Source organism: Oncorhynchus tshawytscha, linkage group LG02, assembly GCF_018296145.1.
Source record: "Oncorhynchus tshawytscha isolate Ot180627B linkage group LG02, Otsh_v2.0, whole genome shotgun sequence".
NCBI lineage: Eukaryota > Metazoa > Chordata > Actinopteri > Salmoniformes > Salmonidae > Oncorhynchus > Oncorhynchus tshawytscha.
Genome location: NC_056430.1, coordinates 13,206,374 through 13,229,599, shown reverse-complemented (window position 1 = coordinate 13,229,599; position 23,226 = coordinate 13,206,374). Strand labels below are relative to the sequence as shown.

Genomic DNA, 23,226 nt, shown 5'->3' with positions numbered 1-23,226 from the left:
TACTATGTTATTGTATGGATGAATCTTATTATAATCATAGTACTGAATGTAATGTGTGTAGTTTTCGTCTAGAAGGACTGTCTGTTCCTTGTTAGAAACTAATCGTCAGACTGGCTAGAATGCTGTCTTCCTTACAGGACATTACAGGACATCTTATCTCTACACAGGGAGAGGAGAGACCTTGGGCTAGTAGTAAATTATTTAACAGGTGGTGGATGATGTGGGAACTTGTGAACTATACTGCCATTGTATCGGAGTGGAGGAGGGACAGTTTTAAACCTATGACGTCATTTTTAGTTTATAACCTGTTGTATATTGTACCATGATCAGTACTCTTGAGAATAAACGCTATTGATTGGTCTCTGTCTATTTCATGCAAATAAGTATCTTATAAATTCTTAGAAATGGGCAGAGTGTAATAACTGAATTGGTTGATAATCATATAGGAATTTAATTCCTTTAACAGACATTGCGGTTGGCCAAAACCTGCACTAACCTGGACGACGCTGGCCAATTATGCATCGCCTCATGGGCCTCCCGGTTGCAGCCGGTTGCAGTATCAAACCATGATCTGTAGTAAAGCAGCTTCCTTAGACCACTGCGCCACTCGGGAGGCCTGATTTGACTTGTTTTCGTGAAACGTACCTCAACCACTGATTTTGACTTCCTGATCCCTGTTCTGCAGTATGGATGCCAAAATCAAACATTTAAAAAAGCTCCCCAAAACACAATTTTTTAAATGGATACGCCCTCAGTATAGTGATGTAGGTCTTTTGATGTTGTACACATGAAATTATGTCATTCAGAACTTTATCCACATATACAATTGTTTTAGTGCAGGTTGGAGGTATACTGACAAACCCGGCCTGCACAGCTGTATAGGGGAAATGGCTTTATTTCTTAATACATATCTTTGTAGATGACACAACATGGACTGCAAGCAACTTTCAACATCTGAAGTGTGCTGGACACAATCACAATCATGCAATCAAGAACTGGTTGGAACTTACAGTATAATGAAGGAACGCAGGAATTGGTTGTTACATCGAATTCAGGCACTGGTTGGAATTTAGAAAGCAGGAACTAGTTGGAGAAGAGGTATTCGGAGTGGACTTCTAGTCCGATTCAGGAGGCGTGCACACCATCCACAATACTCGTTAATATTCAGTCCCTGGACAATAATGTAGACAAGCTCAGGGTGAGGATCTCCTTCCAGATATCAGGGACTCTTACATAGTCTCTTTCACAGAATCATAGCTCTCTCCAGATATACTGTCCCCATCCATACAGCTGGGTTCTCAGTGCATTGCACAGGCAGGATTTAAAAATATATATTTAACTAGGCAAGTCAGTTAAGAACAAATTCTTATTTTCAATGACGGCCTAGGAACAGTGGGTTAACTGCCTTGTTCAGGGGCAGAACAACAGATTTGTACCTTGTCTGCTCAGGGATTTGATCTTGCAACCTTGCGGTTACTAGTCCAACACTCTAAACACTAGGCTACCTGCTGCCCCAAATTAAGAACTATCCGGAAGAAGAAAGGTTGAGGTGTATGTTTCTAGATTAACTACTCATGGTGTGATTGTGATAATGTACAGGAACTCAAGAACTTTTGCTCACCCAACCTAGCATGTCTCACAATCAAATGCCGACCGTATTACCTCTAAAGAGAACTCTCTTCGGTTATAGTTACATCCGTGTATACCCCCCCTCAGTCGATACCACGGCTGCCCTCAAGGAACTACACTGGACTTTGTGCAAACTGGAAACCACATATCCTGTCGTATTTATTGTAGCTGGGGACTTTAACAAATCAAATAGAGGAAAATGCTACCGAAGTTCTATCAACACATTACCTGCAGTACTCCCCCTTCAAAAACTCTCGACCACTGTTACTCTCCCTTCAAAAACTCTCGACCACTGTTACTCTCCCTTCAAAAACTCTCGCCCACTGTTACTCTCCCTTCTGGGATGACTACAAGGTCCTTCCCTCCCATCAGCAAATCATATCATGACTCTATTCTGCTTCCTATAGGCAGAAACTCAAACAGGAAGTGTCCATGCTAAGTTCCCTTCAATGCTAGTCTGACCAATCAGAACTCATGTTTCAAGATTGTTTTGATCACGCGGACTGGGATACGTTCCGGGTTGCCTTTTAAAATAACATTGACGTATACACTGACAAGGTGACTGAATTCATCAGGAACTATAGAGGGGATGTTTTTCCCACCGAGACTATTAAAACCTACCCAAACCAAAAACCGTAGAAAAATGGCAGAAAATTTGCAAAAATTGAAAGGGTGAACCACCACATTTAACCAAGACAAGGTGACTGGGAATATGGTTGAATACAAACAGTGCAGATATGCCCTCTGTAAGGTAATCAAAACAGGCAAAATGTCAGTACAGAGACAGTGGAGTCACAATTCAACAGCTCAGACACAAGATGTAAAGTTGAAGTCGGAAGTTTACATACACTTAGGTTGGAGTCATTAAAGTATTTTTTTCCAACAATTGTTTACAGACAGATTATTTCACTTATAATTCACTGTATCACAATTCCAGTGGGTCAGAAGTTTACATACACTAAGTTGACTGTGCCTTTAAACAACTGGGACAATTCCAGAAAATTATGTCATGGCTTTAGAAGCTTCTGATAGGCTAATTGACATCATTTGAGTGAATTGGAGGGGTACCTGTGGATGTATTTCAAGCCCCACCTTCAAACTCAGTGCCTCTTTGCTTGACATCATGGGAAAGTCAAAAGAATTCAGCCAAGACCTCAGAAAATAATGTGTAGACCTCCGTAAGTCTGGTTCATCCTTGGGCGCAATTTCCAAATGCCTGAAGATACCACGCTCATCTGTACAAACAATAGTACGCAAGTATAAACGCCATGGGTCCAGGCAGACGTCATACCGCTCAGAAAGGAGATGCGTTCTGTCTCCTAGAGATGAATCTGCGTTGGTGCGAAAAGTGCAAATCAATCCCAGAACAACCGTAAAGGACCTTGTGAAGATGCTGGAGGACACAGGTACAAAAGTATCTATATCCCCAGTAAAATGAGTCCTATATCGACATAACCTGAAAGGCCACTCAGCAAGGAAGAAGCCACTGCTCAAAAACCGCCATAAAAAAAGCCAGACTACGGTTTGCAACTGCACATAGACACAAGATCGTTCTTTTTGTAGAAATTTCCTTTGGTCTAATGAAATAAAAATATAACTGTTTGGCCATAAAGACCATTGTTATGTTTGGAGGAAAAAGAGGGAGACTTGCAAGCCGAAGAACACCATCCCAACCATGAAGCATGTGGGTGGCAGCATCATGTTGCGGGGGTGATTTGCTGCAGGAGGGACTGGTGCACTTCACCAAATAGATGGCATGATGAGGATGGAAAATGATGTGGATATATTGAAGCAACATCTCAAGACATCAGTCAGGAACTTAAAGCTTGGTCACAAATGCTTCATCCAAATGGACAATGACCCAAATCATACTTCCAAAGTTGTGGAAAAATGGCTTAAGGACATCAAATTCAAGGTATTGGAGTGGCCATCACAAAGCCCTGATCCTATCCTATAGAAAATGTGTTGTTGTTATTGTGTTAACCGGAGTAAAATACCAAAGAACGCGCTCTCTTCCACATGCTTGGAAACACTACAGCCAAAATGGGAGCCACCTAGAAAAACTACAATTTCTGGCTAATTTTTCCAAAAACCAGCATGAAACTCCTTCTAAAAACTGTTGACATCTAGTTGAAGCCCTAGGAACTGCAATCTGGGAGGATGTCGCCTTATAATAAAAGTGACAGCCATTGAAAACAGTGGTAACAGTGGTAGGCTGAACATTTTTTTTGGGGGGGGGGGTTGTCCTCTGAGTTTTGCCTGCCATATAAGTTCTGTTATGCTCACAGACATAATTTTAACAGTTTTAGAAAATTTAGAGTGTTTTCTATCCAAATCTACCAATTATATGCGAGTAACAGGAAGTTTACTTTGGGCACGCTTTTCATCCGGATGTGAATATACTGCCCCCTACCCAAGAGAGGTTAAGTAATACCCTCCAAGCTCATTATCAAGATCAGAGCCCTGGGTCTGAACCCCTCCTTGTGTAACTGCGTCCTGGACTTCCTGACGGACCGCCCCCAGGTGGTGAAGGTAGGAAACAATTCCACTTCGCTGATCATCAACACAGGGGCCCACAAGGGTGTGTGCTCAGCCCCCTCCTGTACTCCCTGTTCACCCATGACTGCGTTGCAATGCACGCCTCCAACTCAATCATCAAGTTTGCAGACGACACAACAGTAGTAGGCCTAATTACCAACAATGACTAGACAGCCTAGAGGGAGGAGTTGAGTACCCTGGTGGAGTGGTGCCAGGAAAATAACCTCTCCCTCAACATCAACAAAACGAAGGAGCTGATCCTGGACTTCAGGAAACAGCACAGGGAGCACACCCCTATCCACATCGATGGGACCACAATGGAGAAAGGGATAAGCTTCAAGTTCCTCTGTGTACACATCACTGACAATCTGAAATGGTCCAACCACACAGACAGTATGGTAAAGAAGGTACGATAGAGCCTCTTCAACCTCAGGAGGCTGAAGAAATTATATTCGACCCCTAAGACCCTCACAAACTGTTACAGATGCATTGAGAGCATTCTGTCGGGCTGTATCACCACCTGGTATGACAACTGCACCACCCGTAACCGCAGGGCTCTCCAGAGGGTGGTGCAGTCTGCCCAACGCATTACTGGCAGAAACACTGCCTGCCCTCCAGGACACCTACAGCCCCCGATATCACAGGAAGGCCAAAAAGATAATCAAGGACATCAACCACCTGAGCCACAGCCTGTTCACCCTGCTATCATCTAGAAGTAGAGCTCAGAACAGGTGCATCAAAGCTGGGACCGAGAGACTGAAAACCAGCTTCTATCTCAAGGCCACAAGACTTTTAAATAGCCATTCTATCTCAAGGCCATCAGACTTTTAAATAGCCATCACTAGCCCGGCCTCCACCAAGTACCCTGCTCTGAACTTAGTCACTGTCACTAGCCAGCTACAACCCGGTTATTCAACCCTGCACCTTAGAGGCTGCTGCACTATGTTCATATACATGGAATCACTGGTCACTTTAATAATGGAACACTGGTCACTTTAATGTTTACATGCTGTAATACTAATTTAATATGTATATATTGTATTCTAGTGTATTCTAGTCAATGCCACTCCGACATTGCTCGTCCTAATATTTCTATTTTTTCTTAATTACATTATTTTACTTTTAGATTTGTGTGTATTGTTATGAATTGTTAGATACTACCACACTTTTCGAGCTAGAAACACAAGAATGCTTAACATCTGCTAAATATGTGTATGCATGATTTGAACTTAGAACACAGGAACTGGATTGAAACTTAGACCACAATAACTGGTTGGAATAGAACACAGGACACAGGAACTGGTTGGAACTTAAAACCACTAGGAGTCATTCTTGTGTCTTTATTGTATTCTTAGCAATGACACAGTTATGCTGGGTCCATGTACGATTGACGACAAAATAAAAGTTGGTGTTTGACACATGAAGGTTGGCCGGACACAGGCATGGGAAGCTGAGCTGAGAAGGTTGACATTCCAGAAGGCATTTACTTCAGGGGCCACACAGGGTCAAGGGCTAATAAGTATTCCTTCACAAAACAATTCTGCATCAACTCACACCCCACATTTCCTGTCCATTGCTTTTTCCATCCAATTGTTTACATATTTTTACCAAACAAATAAAGGAAAGGGAGGAAGCCTATAATCAGTTGTTGCTACTTACTTCAATGCAGGCAAAATTATTTTAAGTTATTAGGTTCAAAATCAGATTGACAGTACACTGAATCTCAAATAGCCGACAGTTAGGATAACTTGCTTTCACTATTAGGAATTTGACTTACATTTCCAGGAATCACCTTAACTTTTAATAATGTTGTATTACTGTATTACTGTATTTACTGTATTTAAAACAACTGTAAAATACAGTGTAAATACAGTGAACTTATTCTTGTCCACCAGTTTGTATGCTTGTAAATGTCAAAGCCTGTTACATTGTTATGCTATAAAATAATTATTGTCCGCTTAATCACTACAGAACCATGCATTGTCATGTAGAAAGTTTACACTTCCTGAAACTTGAAACCAGCCCAGGACCAAATGTACTTAAGGTCAAACTCAGTCATGCCTATGAATTCTTCTAATTTATTACCTTCCATTATAAACTCTCAATATCCCCCGAAAGAACACGACTGCATGCTAGCAGTAAAAGAGGTATGTGAAGCCGTGTAACAGTTGGCAAAACATTACCAGGGTGTGTGCACTTCTTCTTTTACCAGATGACTAAAGAACATGCCTACTCTCTAAGGATATAATCAACACACATCCATTTCAGCTCTCTGCAGTGTTTCTGGTTGCTCTGGGCAATCTGACAGTCTTTGCGAAGCAGAACTGGAGGACTGTGGAACCACTTCACTCTGAAAGATAATGAAAAGACAGATTATAGTTTAAAAACATTATTTTAAACATCATGTTAACATGCTATATTTCAATGTAGCACAGTAAGACTTTCATTTTATTTTTTATACCGTTGACTGTGAGTTTGGTGGAGCACTCTGCCCTGCCCAAGGCATTGTCTGCGATGACTTTGTACTCTCCAGTGTCCTTGGTTCCAACCCTCAGTATAAGCATGGAGCAGACCCCACAGGTGTTGGTGATAAGATAGTTGGTGTTGGTGTTGAGGCTGATATTGTTGCGGTACCATGTGACATGAGGTGTTGGGTCCCCTCTGACAGCACAGCTCATGTAGCACTCGTAGCGCTCAGGGGTGCTGTGCATTTTCAGTGGAACTAAGAATGATGGCGCTGACTCAAAGTTGAGGCTCTTGAATGAGCTGAAAGCCATTGAGAACCTTTCTAGATGAAACACAAATAATATGGGAAAGTCTCAGTTAGTGGTTCAAATTGCTTTTGTGACTTCATTTACTTCTGTTTAGGCCTATTCATGAGAAATGTGAAACTGTTGAAACTCATTGAAATGTTGTTCAAATTACGGTATCACACTTCTGCGACCACAAGGTTTTGGTCTGAGACCTTTTTCAGAACAGTGTCACAGACCACAGTGTGCTGTATCTTCTCCCCTTTAAATGACAAACATGTTAACTTCACTAGGGTAGTGGGCACTATTTTTACCTCCGGATGAAAAGCGTGCCCAAAGTAAACTGCCTGATACTCAGGCCCAGGATGTGGGATTATTTTATGTTTGTAGTTTTCTATTGAATACCATTACTGTACCCATTGATTTAGGACTCAAATTGCACTTCCTATGGCTTCCACTCGATGTCAACAGTCTTTAGAAATTGTTTCAGGCTTGTATTCTGAAAAATGAGGGAGTAATACCACTCTGAATGAGTGGACCCTACAGTGTCCCAGAGATTTTTCATGCACATGACCAAGAGTGCTCCTTTCTTGTTTACCTTTTATATTGACGACGTTATTGTCAGGTTTAAATATTATTGATTATTTAGGCTAAAAACAACATGATGAATGATTATAAACATCATTTGAAACGTTTCTACGAACTTTACGGATACTATTTGGATTTTTCATCTGCCTGTTGTGACTGCGTTTGAGCCTGTGGATTACTGAACAAAACGTGAACAAAACTGAGGTTTTTGGATATAAAAAGGGACTTTATTGAACAAAACTAACTTTTATTGAGTAAATGGGAGTCTTGTGAGTGCAACCATATGAAGATCATAAAAGGTAAGTGATTAATTTTAACTCTATTTCTGACTTGTGTAACTCCTCTACTTGGATGGTAACTGTTTGTAATGATTTGTCTGCTGGGCGCTGTTGTCATATAATCCCATGGTATGCTTTTGCCGTAACGCCTTTTTGAAATCTGACACCGTATTTGGATTAACAAGAAGTTAATCTTTAAACCGATGTATAAAACTTGTATGTTTTATGAATTTTTATAATGAGTATTTCTATTTTTGAATTTGGCGACATGCAATTTCACTGGATGATGGCCAGGTGGGACGCTAGCGTTCCCACGTACCCTAGTGAGGTTTTAAGTAACTACCAATCAACAACATCTGTTTTGGTTTCCTCTTGAGAGTGACTTATGATTCTCTCTCTGGATAATCAACAATGACACATGACAATCTTAACGTGCCTTTTTTCTTGGTCACTCCCCAGGTTGGCGACTCAGAAGGCTCAGAGAGACCCATGTCATTTTTGGCGTAGACACGGAAGTAGTACTCTCGTCCAGCCATGATGTTGAGGGCTGTGAACTTGTTGTTGAAGAGGTGGTCGGCTACAGTTTGCCACATTCGCTTGACGGAGTCACGTCTGGACACTATGTAGTGCAGCCTGTCGTCCCTCCTCTCATCTGGGGAGGGAGTCCAGGTCACAGTCACTGTTCCAGGAACATTCTGTTCCAACTCCGCTGGGCCGGGAGGCTTGGGATCATCTGGAACCAGGTAAGAGAGACATGGTCGTCAACCATTAATTTGAATGTACAGTACATGTAATATTACACATACAGTGTAATACATTTATTTGTTATTGTAAAGTAGACTCTACAGAACACACCACACTTCAGCAGGTCATATCCTCACGTGGTCTCTCCTATCATTGCTGTGCTGATGACATTCAACTACTTTTCTCCTTCCCTCCCTTCTGACACCCAGTTGGCGAAACCCATCTCTGGCAGATGTCGGCACACCACCTCAAGCTCAAACTTCTCTTCCTCACAGGGAAGGCCTGCCCACTCCATCATGGTTGACTCCACGGTGTCCCCCTCCCAGAGTGCAAAGAACTTTGGTGTTCTCTGCAAACTTAAAAGCAGTACTCGTTCCTGCAGGTTCATGCTCTACAACATCCGTAGAGTATGACCGTACCTCACACAGGAAGCAGTGCATGTCCTAATCCAGGCACTTGTCCTCTCCCATCTGGATTACTGCAACTTGCTGTTGGCTAGGCTCCCTGCTTGTGCCATCAAACCCTTGTAACTGCTGCAGTCCGCTTGGTGTTCATCATTACCAATTTCTCCCATGTCACCCCGCTCCTTCACACACTCTACTGGCTTCCAGTCGAAGCTCGCATCCACTACAAGACCATGGTACTTGTCTATGGAGCAGCAAGAGGAAATTCCCCTCCTTAACTTCACGCTATGCTCAAACCCTACACCCCAACCCGAGCACTCCATCCTGACACCTCTGGTCTTTTGGCCCTACGGCAGCTCCTGCTTAGCCCAGTCGAAGCTCTCCTCTGTCCTGGCACCCCAATGGTTGAACCAGCTTCCCCCTGAAGCTAGGACAGCAGAGTCAATGCCCAACTTCCAAAAATATGTGTTACCCTACTTCTTCAAATAGTATCTTAAATAATCTCACAACACCCCTCCCTCACAACCCCTCATGCCACAGACGACAGATAATAAACACAATAGTGATCTTTTACAGAGGTCCACCACTGACTGTCAATACCACTGACTGTCAATACCACTCACTGTCAGTAACACTCACTGTCATTACCACTCACTGTCAGTAACACTCACTGTCAGTACCACTCACTGTCATTACCACTCACTGTCAGTAACACTCACTGTCAGTAACACTCACTGTCAGTAACACTCACTGTCATTACCACTCACTGTCATTACCACTCACTGTCAGTAACACTCACTGTCAGTAACACTCACTGTCAGTAACACTCACTCTCAGTAACACTCACTATAAATAACACTCACTGTCAGTAACACTCACTGTCAGTAACACTCACTGTCAGTACCACTCACTGTCAATACCACTCACTGTCAGTAACACTCACTGTCAGTAACACTCACTGTCAGTAACACTCACTTTCCACCACTCACTGTCAATACCATCACTGTCAATACCATCACTGTCAATACCACTCACTGTCAGTAACACTCACTTTCCACCACTCACTGTCAGTACCACTCACTGTCAGTAACACACACTGTCAATAACACTCACTGTCAATACCACTCACTGTCATTACCACTCACTGTCAGTAACACTCACTGTCAGTAACACTCACTGTCAGTAACATTCACTGTCAATACCACTCACTGTCATTACCACTCACTGTCAATACCACTCACTGTCAGTAACACTCACTGTCAGTAACATTCACTGTCAATACCACTCACTGTCAATACCACTCACTGTCAATACCACTCACTGTCAGTAACACTCACTTTCCACCACTCACTGTCAATACCACTCACTGTCAATACCATCACTGTCAATACCACTCACTGTCAGTAACACTCACTGTCAGTAACACTCACTTTCCACCACTCACTGTCAATACCACTCACTGTCCATACCACTCACTGTCAATACCACTCACTGTCAGTAACACTCACTTTCCACCACTCACTGTCAATACCACTCACTGTCAATACCACTCACTGTCAATACCACTCACTGTCAGTAACACTCACTGTCAGTAACACTCACTTTCCACCACTCACTGTCAATACCACTCACTGTCCATACCACTCACTGTCAATACCACTCACTGTCAGTAACACTCACTGTCAGTAACACTCACTGTCAGTAACACTCACTTTCCACCACTCACTGTCAATACCACTCACTGTCAATACCATCACTGTCAATACCATCACTGTCAATACCACTCACTGTCAGTAACACTCACTTTCCACCACTCACTGTCATTACCACTCACTGTCAGTAACACTCACTGTCAGTAACACACACTGTCAGTAACACTCACTGTCAATACCACTCACTGTCAATACCATTCACTGTCAGTAACACTCACTGTCAGTAACATTCACTGTCATTACCACTCACTGTCAATACCACTCACTGTCAATACCACTCACTGTCAATACCACTCACTGTCATTACCACTCACTGTCAATACCACTCACTGTCAATACCATTCACTGTCATTACCACTCACTGTCAATACCACTCACTGTCAATACCACTCACTGTCATTACCACTCACTGTCAATACCACTCACTGTCAATACCACTCACTGTCAATACCACTCACTGTCAATACCACTCACTGTCAATACCACTCACTGTCAGTAACACTCACTGTCAATACCACTCACTGTCAATACCATTCACTGTCAGTAACACTCACTTTCCACCACTCACTGTCAATATTTAGTGGAATGTCTTGCTTGTATGATTATACCTGTGACTCTGATTTCGATACTGAAGGTCTCCTGACCAACCATGTTCTTGACGATGATGGTGTAGATTCCTGTGTCGGGACGCTCAGATGTGGAGATTAGGAGCTGGGATGTATTATCGGAGTTGCTAATGTTTACAAGTTTTGATACTGGCATCCCATCCTTTAGCCACGTTATGTTTGGCATAGGGGAAGCCTACCAAAAGACAACGTAGAAATAGACAGATGAGTTTGTTTGGTAGTGTAGCCGTTTCCTGCAGACAATGACCAAAAGCTAAATTCTTGGCCTCATGGATGGAATATTCCAAAAAACCTGACAAATATTTCAGTCTTCTGTGATATACTGTATTTAAAGTGTAATATTGGGATACAAACTTAAAACTTAATGCATACTGTATATCTGACATGGTACAGATGTCTTTATTTTAACACATAATCATGTGTGAGGCGTATACCTTTGTTTCAAAGTAGATTTGTTTAAGACTACCAAGAATCACTCTGTGGCCGGGATTTAGCCCACGGCAATAAAAGGATAAGTGAATGTTTCTACAATGAGCAATCTACTTTTTTAAGAATCTCTGTTAACATCCATCACATTTCATTACAGAATTTGTTGCTCTGATTTTGTATTTCTACACCATCGCAACACATTCTAGGTCACAGAGTATCACACTTACATGGAATAGCAGACTGAGTTCTGTAATTTGCCTTAGAAACTGGTCATTCCGATGTAAGACCCAATAAGGCATTGTTTACATGCACAAGATTTTGCTGACCACAAAGTTGATGTTGATTCGAGCAGAATTCCCGGCTCTCACAACCATGAAGCTCTTCATTTTGCGATCAGTGAAATGTGGTCTCACTATGAAAAACGAGGAAATTATATTTTAAAAAACGTATAAAGCTTGAAATAAGATAAGAATGCGAATATAATAGTATGTGTATAATCACTCCAGGTTTTAGGTTTTCGTTCTGTTTCAGTCTTAGAACTACTATCATGATACTGTGAACACAAACTTGACAAAAACAATGTTGATAAATTGGTGTCACTCACCTGGGGGGGGCATTGCAATGATGTAGTTGTCCAAGCCTTTGGGCTCCCCTTCTCCCCCGTCATTGGTGGCAATCACTCTCACCCAGTACATGGCCATTGACTTAAGACCCAAAATGTTATAGGAGGTAATGATGATGGGGTTATTGTTACAGCGGTCCCACTCTGGGTTTGCTGCTGGTCTGATCTCCACAAAGTATCCCTTGGCTTCATCTTGGACCCCTTCCTCCTCTATGGGTTTAGTCCAACCCAGGGACAAGGTGGTGTAGGTGGAGTCTGTCACCTTCAGGTCATTGATTTGACCGGGGGGCTCTGAAAGTACAAATGATTTCAGGGGTGAGTAGAATATACTGTTTGCGACAGATGCTCATAAACAGACTTTATATTTGAACTGTAATGTTATGCCATATTTACCAGTCAAATGTGGTGTTGTATTATCAACACGTCTGCTTTTCACAATTTGTCCGCGCTATCTCAGAATGAAACAGATCAGATTACTTACTCTTTGGGTCTCTTGCAATAACAAATTCAGAGGGGGTACTTGGCTCTCCAGCACCAGATATGTTGATAGCTGCAACACGGAACTCATACTCTATTCCCTCAATAACGTCTTTCACTGCAATCCCTTGACCTGAAAGTATGGGTGTGACAAAAAATAGATAATGAAGGGATCAAAATATGTCTTTATTGTTTCAGCACTTTGACAGCATGGTTGTATTTACAGCAATGTAGAAATCAGGTTGTGTACTGGTATGGAATGCAATTAGAACAAAACAAATACGGAAAGACACTTGGATAATGAACCAAGTATTGAAATGGTCACACCTTTGATTGGCTCTTTCACATTGTTGATTGAACCCCATAGATTGCTGCCCTTCTTGCGTTTCTCCAGGTGGTAACCTAGAATATTAGTTCCTCCAGTGTTGGAAGGGGGAACCCATTCCAGATTGATGCAGTTTGCAAAGGCACTGATCACTTTGGGTGAGGAAGGTTGTCCGGGATATGCTAGGTAACAAGGGAAAAAAGTACATTTTGGAGGTCTGATGGCGTCCTCCATTGGGAGAAAGAGAGAACCCTAATTCAACAGCGAAATTTTGCATTCTGGTGACATATTATGCATTACCTCTTGTACCGGCCTGGATGTCATCTGTCTCCATCATTTCACTTATGCCCTGCTCAGTCACAGCCCTGATATGGTAGCAGTACTTCCTTCCATGGTCTACATCGGTGTCCCTGTATTTGGGCTCTCCAGGGATCTGACCCAGCTTCATCCAGGAGTTACGGCCCAGCTGCTGTCGTTCCAGGATGTAGTTGATCACAGGAGAGCCACCATTGTCTTTGGGAGGTCTCCATTTAAAGTCAAGTACAGCCGAAGAAGCTTCAATGATCTCCACAGGTCCTAGGGCAGGGCTTGGTCTGTCTGTGAATAGATATAGGGGAGCCTAATGATACTCCAGTTAGCATTATGTTATCCTAGATAATGTTGTGTATGAAGCTAGAAGCTGTATTGCCAATATTGTGTCAAATGTGGAGACACCCTGATGTTTCATTCAGGCAAGCACAAAGGATTGTCATAGCAACATTGCAAATAGATTCAAATCATCCCACTGACCCAGCACAATCAACCTGGATATGCCCTCAATGGTTCCACATTCATTTTTGATCTTGATCTTGATTTCTCCTGTGGCTTTCCGCTGGCACTTGCTGAGGAGGAGGCGACTGTGTGTGAGCGACTTCTCAATGTTGATGTGTTTGTCCTCCACCAACTCCTCACCTTCGTTGTACCAATAGATCTTCATTGGGTCACGACCCATAATAGACAGCTTGAAGGTAGCGCTTTGGCCAACCTTTATTATGACAGGCTTTGAGAAATCAGCCAGGTCATCTGGGTTTACTCTGGGTGGATCTGGAACACAAATGTCACATACATTTAATAGCACAAATACAGTACATATAGTAGCTACAACATATCTTAGTTGACTTGGCATTGCATGTCCATCTTCAGAGAATGCTGCTTTCCCTCAATACTGATATAGAACTTCAGTTCAACTGCCTCAATGTTTCCATTAATGATTTAAAAAGATGGATGGATTCATTTACCCTCTACAATGAGCATGGACTCTGTTTTACGTCCATCAGCTTCAAATCGGTATTTGCCAGAATCTTCCTCCTTGCAGTTCTTCAGTATAAGCCTGTGAAAGGCCCCATCATGTTTCATCTCAATATCATCTGATGCTTCTATCTGGAAGGAAACAAACAAAGTACTGTTTAGACCTGTAAAGAACTGCATGCGCTGTTGCAGCTCAATTATTACTTTTCCTGCATTTAGTCTCTGCAATATTTTTGTATTTCGCAGTTTCATACTGAACAGAACTTACCTGCTGTAGTAGTTGACTAAACAAGACGGCAAAAACAAGTTGGATTTGAGATTCAATTTTTGAAGATTATTGCATTTATGATTTCCAAATCAAATCTGAGGACTGATGTTTATAGTTACTTCCGGTTTTCTAACTCACCTCTTCTCCATCTTTGTACCAGATTCCTTCACAGTTTTCACTGCTCAGTTTACACTCCAGTTCACCTCTGTTGCCCATATTAACACTGATGTCTGACAATCCACTGGTAAAGTGCACTCCTGGGTCTAGAGGATACATCAAGTCGTAGTCAATTGGTTAGGAAGATGATGTAGTGTGAATGTGATGCCTGGACATTACAAATCATTGAACACCGTGAAACCTCTTACCTATGATGGTGTCTGGGATCAGTGGACCTGTTTTCATTGAACACCTTGAAACATCTTACCTATGATGGTGTCTGGGATCAGTGGACCTGTTCTCACTCTTTTCTTCTTCTCTTCAACTGGTATCTCTTCATCTCCAGGCTCTTTCTTCTTCTTTTCAACTGGTATCTCTTTGTCTCCAGGCTCTTCCTTCTTCTCTTCCACAGGCTCAGGCTCTTCCTTCTCGTCCTTGTTCTCCGGCTCTGGTTCGGGCGCTCCTGCTGCCTTAGCGTCCATGTCTGCCTTAATCTGCTTCGCCAACTCCATTCTCTCATCTCTCTCTTTGTCCAGCTTAGCTTTCTGCTCTGCCGCTATTTTAGCCAAGTCTACCTCTCCCCCACCAGCTCGAGTTGTTTTGCGGACTTTCTTTTTACCCTTGGTGGCTGGATCATTATCAACTGGAGCGTGGGCAAATAAGAACATAGGTAGAGTTATAGGTTAGTAAAGATTGTCAATGTTTTGCATTTGTACTGTCTGATATGGATAATGTTTGATTAATATTGATCAATTTACTTAACAAGTGGCATATATTTGACATTATATGCCCTTACACAAGTAAGAGTCACATGACATAGCAACACTTTTTGTGTTTGAAACGTCATCTCCTTACCCTCCACAACAAGAAAGGCATTGCAAGACTTGATCCCTGCACATACTGAATAGATACCACCATCCAGTTTCGCACAGTCCTTCACAACCAAGCTATGAATGAGCATGTCCTCTGACACTTCAATGTCAAACTTCTCCCCTTGTTCACACGGTTGATTCCTCCCCGTCCATTGAATCTTTGACATGGGTGATGACAGGACACATTCAAACACGGCATCCTCTCTCTCCGTGGCCTTCACTTCCTGAATTTTGACCAGGAAATCCACCTTTGGAACTGAATAAAATACAAATTTGGAAGAAATACTTTATCTGGAACAAAATGACAAAATGACATGTTCCTTTTTTGTTTTGGTGGATATTGAACAGACATTCATCTTTGCATACCGGCTAACCTGAGGGAATTTTGTTGGTCTTAGGGATTGTTAGCCTATATGAAATGGGAAATGATTAAACAGAGAATAAATTGAAGTCATCCCACCTTTGAAGTCAGTTGAGAAGATAAGTACCCCCTCCACCATCACTTGGTACAATCCTTCATCATCTCCAGCAAGATCCTTAATGCCAAATGTAAATTTTCTTCCCGTTTTCTTCAGAAAATGCTTCTCTTCTGTTTCGACACTGAACGGAACCATTACTCCATTCTGTATAAAAACACATTGTCAGTCTTAATTAATGCATACAAAAAAACACATTTAATGTAAAGACACCTATTAGTCATTCTAAAATAAAATCAAACATGTTCCGCTTGGTTGTTGTTACAATGCATATAACAGTGTGTATTTCACACCATTCTCACCTTGAACAGGAAGATCTTGACGTTGGGGTTTTTAAGCGACATCTCAAATTCAAACTCTGCACCTCCACCAGGTTTTACTTCAATGTGTTTCAGATTGCTGAGCTTTTCAACATACTGTAGGAGCAAAAAACACATTCACTGGTATTGATGTTGGGGATATTCAGTTACTGTTCATTTTGGAATACAACAGTGTATGTAAGAAGAATAAACACCTCACTTTCACATACTAGTAAATGCTGGGCGGCAGGTAGGCTAACCGTTAAGAGTTTGGGCCAGTAACCGAAAGGTTGCTGATTTGAATCCCCGAGCTGACTAGGAGAAAAATCGGTCGATGTGCCGTTGAGCAAGGCACTTAACCCTAATTGCTCCTGTAAGTCGCTCTGGATAAGAGCATCTGCTACTGTAAATTACTAAAATGTAAAAAAAAACTTAAGCTATATACAGGCATTTTTATTATCTTTGACTATCTCTGATTCAGGCAAACCTTTGCTTGTTCTTCCTCCCTCTCAACCTTCTTCACATTCAGTGTCTTCAGCATCCAGCGGAAGTTAGTGACTCCAAACTCAGCACAGATTTTCTCATAGTCTTTCTTGTCGGCACTCATCAACACATCCCAAAACCTTGGATCGATTTCTCCCTCTTTTTTGTCATCTTTGTCTGATTCTACAACCCTTAAACAAGAAGAATACAACTGTATCTCATTCACTCGTCAAAACTATTATGGTAGAATTAGGATCTAGAACCTAGCTATGATTGATTGTTTTTCTAGTATTGTCTTACGCTTTTGTAAGGAGGTTTTTGAAATCTTCAGGTGGCTTCACAGCAGCTAAATTGAGATTGAACTTTTACGTTATTTTGTACAGTTAATGTCACTAAAACCTTGTTTTGTGATTGAAATTCAGTGACTGACCTGCTCGTGCATCTTTCATAGCCTTGCCCTTCTTATATCCCACTGAAAGGCAAGAGATGGTTCATTAGATGATTTGGTTAATTAAGATCAATCGGATCAATTATAGTTTGTCTGGCTTAGATCCTGAGGATATGTGTCTGCCAGTGTTTTGTTAAGGATCTACAGTATTTAACGTAACATGATGTTTCTCTTGTTCAAGACTCAGTTATGAGATGTAACCGGGTTTAGCGCCGTATATCAACCCAGGAGTAATGGTGTCCTCACTTTCAATTACATTGAGGTTAGCGGTGACCACAGCTTTTCCATACTCATTGGTGGCAAAGCATTTGTAGGTATCAGCTTGTTCTGGAGATACTTCCGGCATCTGTGAACACAAATTAAGCAAGAGTATTACCATTTGGAACTAAATTTGTTAGTGTCAGTTAAGTGACCCCATATTGGGGACGAAGGCAAAGAAGAAGAACAACGGCCACAGTGGAAAAATATATGTTTGTAAAAGAGCTGAGCTAATTGTAACCAGCTGATCTAAAATAACACAGCTGATCTCATTTGCAGTCAACATTGGCCAGCGATTTCTCGCTAACGTGGATGTCGAGGTTCTCTTTTAGTCCTCATTGCAGCCAACATTTTTTTTTCGCCCTCTGGTTGCTATTACGTAAACTGGAAATCAGGTTGTTTCAGATCCATTGAGGTTGTTTAGAAATACCAAAAAGGTGTCACTGTAAATTGTTGCTCCTCTCCAATACTAGTGTGTTGACTCACCTCTATGTAGTGCTCATAAGGCGTGGCTGGATCAGATACAATTTTGTATCTCTCTGGTTCTGTTACTTCTCCATTACTTCTTGTCCAATGCACACTTGGTGTCGGATTACCAGACACAATTGCTTTGAAAACAGCACATTTCCCTTTATAAAATAATGCAATAAAACACAGTTAATGTCAACTCAGTATAATTTCAAGCAAGGACCAAGAATATATTTGCAATTTAAAGACTACAAATACAATCTCACATTGTCATTGTGGTTTGATATATGAACCATACCTTCTTGAATAGTCAAAGCGATGGGTTTGAGGGTGAAATCAGGGGTGGTCATGCCCACAGGAAGCTCCTCCACAAACTGTGTAATCATGACCCCAGGGACTCTGGATCTCTTTTTGATTGCCACTAGAGGGATGTAGGACAAAGAGCAGGATTAAACATACACATATACAGTACATCACAATAGTCTTACAGGAATAATCCGAAACCGAAAAGAAACTTGATTTATTCATTGTTATATGAACATTTACATTGATTAGTTACGATTTGATAAAAAAAAGTATATCATGTTTAGAAAACATGTAATGTTTGTGCTGCTGCCATGTTGTGTTGTTGTCTTCGGTCTCTCTTCATGTAGTGTTGTGGTGTCTCTCTTGTCATGATGTGTGTTTTGTCCTACACTATACATTTTTATCCCAGCCCCTGTCCCTTTTGCCTCTTGGCAGGCTGTTACTGTAAATAAGAATTTGTTCTAAATTGACTTGCCTAGTTAAATAAAGATGTTTGTTCTTTTAAACATCAGTTTAGAAGAAAGAAAAAGACTTACCCTGCCCTGGAGCAGTTGGTTCCTCGTCTTTAGTTTTCTTGAAGAATTTCATCTTGCTATGGATAGCAGTTTTGCCAGATTTTCAGATGGTTCTCTGCTACTGAAATAGAGAACATGTATTTCAAATCAAGTTAACAAGATCCTGTTTTTTGTTTGGCATCAAGTTGTGAACCAAGTAGGGATGTCCAATAAGATATTTTTGAATCGCTTAACAAACACCATCTAGCTTACTGTGCTCCTGGAATGACATACAACATACAGGGGGCTCCCGAGTGGTGCTGCACTCTAAAGGCACTGTATCTCAGTGCTAGAGGTGTCACTACAGACCATGGTGTGATTCTAGGCTGTATCACAACCAGCCGTGAGTCCCATAGAGCGACGTACAATTGACCCAGCATCATCCAGGTTAGGGTTTGGACGGGGTAGGCCGTCATTGTCAATAAGAATTTGTTCTTAACTGACTTGCTTGGTTAAATAAATATGAAGCAACAAGCTAAAATAACATTACACAAATGAACCATTTAACCAATAAGCGTAACCGGCTAATGTACCATGGTTGGCTAACTGGTTAACCTACCTATCAACTGTGTTGATTTTGTATACATATTGCATGAATACCATTGTGAATGCACAGTGGTACCCTGAGATAAACTGAAGACCTTCCTAATGGGACAATGTAAGAATACCAAATATAATTTTTTGATTTAGTGTGATCAACAATGTTTATCAAAAATAGTCTCTGGACCCTACAGTACATAATAGCTTGGTTGACATGACTGTCATCTCTGGGTCACTGCACTCCACAGTGTTTACAGGAATCACTTGGCTTACAAAGGAGCGCAGACCTCACTGAGGGCCAAGAAGGAAGACTGCTGCACATGTCTTCAGTATATGAGCTAAGCATGTGGGATGGTAGAAGTCACAGGACTGGACAGCTATTAGTAACAGTAAGAAACCCCATCTGTCTCCCACACAATTAATCTTCCACAGATGGTTCCACCGGATGCCATTTAGCGCTGGATTAAGGCAATATTTCTGTCCTAGGAATCTGATGCTGACACATTTTGAGTAAACTTTGCTCTTGGTGAGGTCTCTATTAAAAGGGGGAATGGGAGGGAGAGTGTGTGACAGATTGTAAGATACAGCATTCTTCTCGCTGTCTTTCACATTTGGACAAGCAGGACACTTGAAAAAAAGTCCTTGCAAGTGGATTGTTTTTATTTTGGGGGTTTGAGTGCAGTCATACCGGCATTCTCCATTGTCTAGTGCATACGTTCACATGTCAAGATCCACTGAAACTCTTAACTAATACCCATACCAACACTGTGTACGCTATATTTTCTCTTTTTAAACACAATAATATGTTTCATACATTTGTTGGTATGAAGCAACTTGCACAGTTTATAATTTGTGCACAGAAATCTTAACGATCTGTCTTTCTCATAAAAATACTTGACACTGCAGTCACTTGACAGTGCAGTCAGTGTACATTTCTTTTTTTATATCGCAACTTTTACTTTAGCACGTACTAGTGCAGGTGGTTGGATCATGATATGCTCCAAAAGGTGGTAACTCAAGATGGACAGTAAATTAAAGAATTTCTGTGATCACAGAATACTTAGCATGCCCAAAGTAGGCTGTGGCAAGTGACCTGCTTCATTTGGCATGCAATAGGTCACATAGCTCATAAAACTATCTATCATGGACCAACATGTGATGCAAGTCACTTGCTGAAAATGGAACGGGCTGCTGTAGACTACCTCACTCATGTCCACTTAATTGTTATGCAATTTTAAGTCAATAGAAGCAAAATGTCATTCTGAAGAAGGATCAGGTCATGAGCCAATATATGTATTGGGTTTGTCCACTTTGACAGAAGGCATTGGAGCTTGAATATATGCTAAATATAATGCTATTGCGTATGTGAAATTAGTATAAATATGATTTGAACATTTGGAAACAATTTTATATATTCGCCTGTCAGTGTTCCATTGCTACAGGCTAAATCCACAGGTAACATTTTACTACGCAAGAACCTTCTCCTTGCTCACCATCTTCATTCTGACTTCTTCACCTGTTCACTACTCTGGCACCTCTGCTTTCTGCTACGAGACTTTCCAAGGAATTAAATGTTTTTCACGTAAGCTACACTTCACCTTTTCATTGTTGCTAGGAGACAATCCATGACTCTTCTTTCTGTAGCTGTACAGTTCCCAGTTGTAAGAGTTCAAATGCACTTGTTTTACCATTAACAACTTTTGCTTTTGGATTGTCAATGAGACAACCTAAGTAAAGTAATCAAGTCAGGAGGTGGATTTCCATTAGGATGCCGTGCAAGTTTGAATGTCATCGTCTACGCTGTGCTGTACTTCCATATTTGTATGGGATGAAAAATAGCCCTGCCTAGCAACTGTGCTGTGGGATTGATTTATAAATAAGATGGGTATGTGGCAGGTCTATGTCCTAGGACGCTGAGCTCCGTCTAGTGGCAATCAGTCTCTTTTTACTGCCTGGGCAGTTCCATTGGGGGTTTGTGTCTACACAGCATCATCTTGACAGTTAGAAGATGCCTCTCTTAGTTGCCCCAATCGTTTGAGAGGAGAGCGGTCACAAGATGTATCAAACCGTTAAATGTTGGGAACATAACGGTATTCCCACACTTTTGGTTAGCTATCACAATATCAACATTGAGCACCGATCATACATCCACTACATAGTTAAGCTCATAAGGCATCTAATGCTCAAGCTCATCTCAAGCTCATTTCATCTTCAGCTCAAAATGCATCTCAGCTTTTAGTTACATTACTTGAGTGCTGTGTATTACTGAAAATAGACCATCATCATCTGCCAATTGGTTCCAGATCATATAAACACTTGTAAGCATATCGTTTTTTATTTACATTCCATTTGCATGCTTATGAATGCCATTTTCCTATGCAATCAGTATTGGACTATATATTTCGCAACTATACATTTCACTATTATATATATTTTTTGTGTTTTCAAGTTCAATTGAATTTTGATCATTGTTTTTCATCACTAAGTAATGGATGTTTTATTTGGGAATTGAATGCTGTGCCTCCCTCTCTATCAGCATTCAATTAGATGTACTTATGCCCTTCCTTGCATCATAACAGCCTTACATTAATATGAATTATTTACAGGACATAATGACGTCATATACCATTAGCCTTTAAACAGCTTAGGATCAATTTACAATTGGCCTGCAGAGACACCCACAGTACACATAGTGTATTTGAGTATAGTTACACAGAACAGATGTTATCAATAATGAAATCAATATGTCTTGAATTATTATCATGCCCACATGTTGACATTTAGCCCCTCGCCCTGTGCCCAGGGAATGGACTTACTTGTTCTCTCTCCTCTCTGCTCCTTCTACCCACAGTCCTTCTTATACTTGAGTGTGGTGTCTTCGTTTTGAGAGACAATAAACCCTTTTTGAGATGCTCAGTGCAAGCCTTGGCCGTGTCCTTCCACCGTGACTGCTGGGGATAGGCTTACTGACATATACATTATTTGGCCCAAGTGCTGCAGGTCTTGAAAAGGATGTACCAAGAGTGGAGGGATAGCTGACTCCTCCCTCAAAACGAAGATACCCGCTAGACATTGGACCGGGCTCGTTATTATAGAGTACGCTTTTAAAAAGAGGTTTTAGAAGTGTCATAATGAGATTAACTTCCACAGCAGCAAACATTGAACACTGTCCTGGCATCTCTACATCCTGCATTTTAAAGGTCCGTTTCCACTTCTGTTGATGGATGGACCTCGACTGGTTAGTGTGCTACTTAAGATGAATATGGATGTTGGACTGCATGCTACAGGAAATAGTATGCATGTAATGATGACCGATTTATCTTTAATCTGGTTGCAAATTAGCAATGTTTGATTTATTTGAGCATGTAGTTTTACTCTATTGGAGTTGGTTGCTATTGGACATGACTAATCAAAATCTACTTAAAATACTGTCTTCTATGAGCAGGATATTTAAACCAGAGAATGATAATGTCAATGTGGAAAAAGAGAGTTTTTACCTGTCAACATTTTATAGCATTAAAGTTGGGTTTTGAGTGCTCTATAAAAGTAATACTGTACTATTCAGTAGGTATAAATGATTCTTACACATTTCAAAGCCATCAAAATGCTATGTTGCTGACTAACTCCACAAAACAAATAGTCACAAATCACTTAAGCATTCCTGTATGTCTAAAAAGCATCACAAAAAT

At 41.2% G+C, this 23,226-nt stretch overlaps 1 protein-coding gene across 1 annotated transcript; it reads right to left on the bottom strand.

Annotated features, from left to right (window-relative positions):
* Positions 1–5,476: 5,476 nt before the first annotated feature.
* Positions 5,477–23,131, bottom strand: LOC112263113 (immunoglobulin-like and fibronectin type III domain-containing protein 1). Its single transcript, XM_024439110.2, has 22 exons — positions 23,035–23,131; positions 18,436–18,558; positions 18,156–18,298; positions 17,658–17,757; positions 17,394–17,435; positions 16,968–17,146; positions 16,484–16,597; positions 16,166–16,328; positions 15,689–15,961; positions 15,102–15,476; positions 14,816–14,940; positions 14,400–14,541; positions 13,912–14,205; positions 13,423–13,719; positions 13,125–13,304; positions 12,802–12,930; positions 12,303–12,611; positions 12,025–12,110; positions 11,252–11,444; positions 8,194–8,516; positions 6,629–6,923; positions 5,477–6,517 (listed from the first exon to the last, which is right to left on the bottom strand). The coding sequence occupies exons 1-22, from the start codon at positions 23,042–23,044 to the stop codon at positions 6,513–6,515; spliced, it is 3,900 nt and encodes a 1,299-aa protein (XP_024294878.1). The 5' UTR covers positions 23,045–23,131; the 3' UTR covers positions 5,477–6,512.
* Between the last annotated feature and the right edge of the window lie 95 nt (positions 23,132–23,226).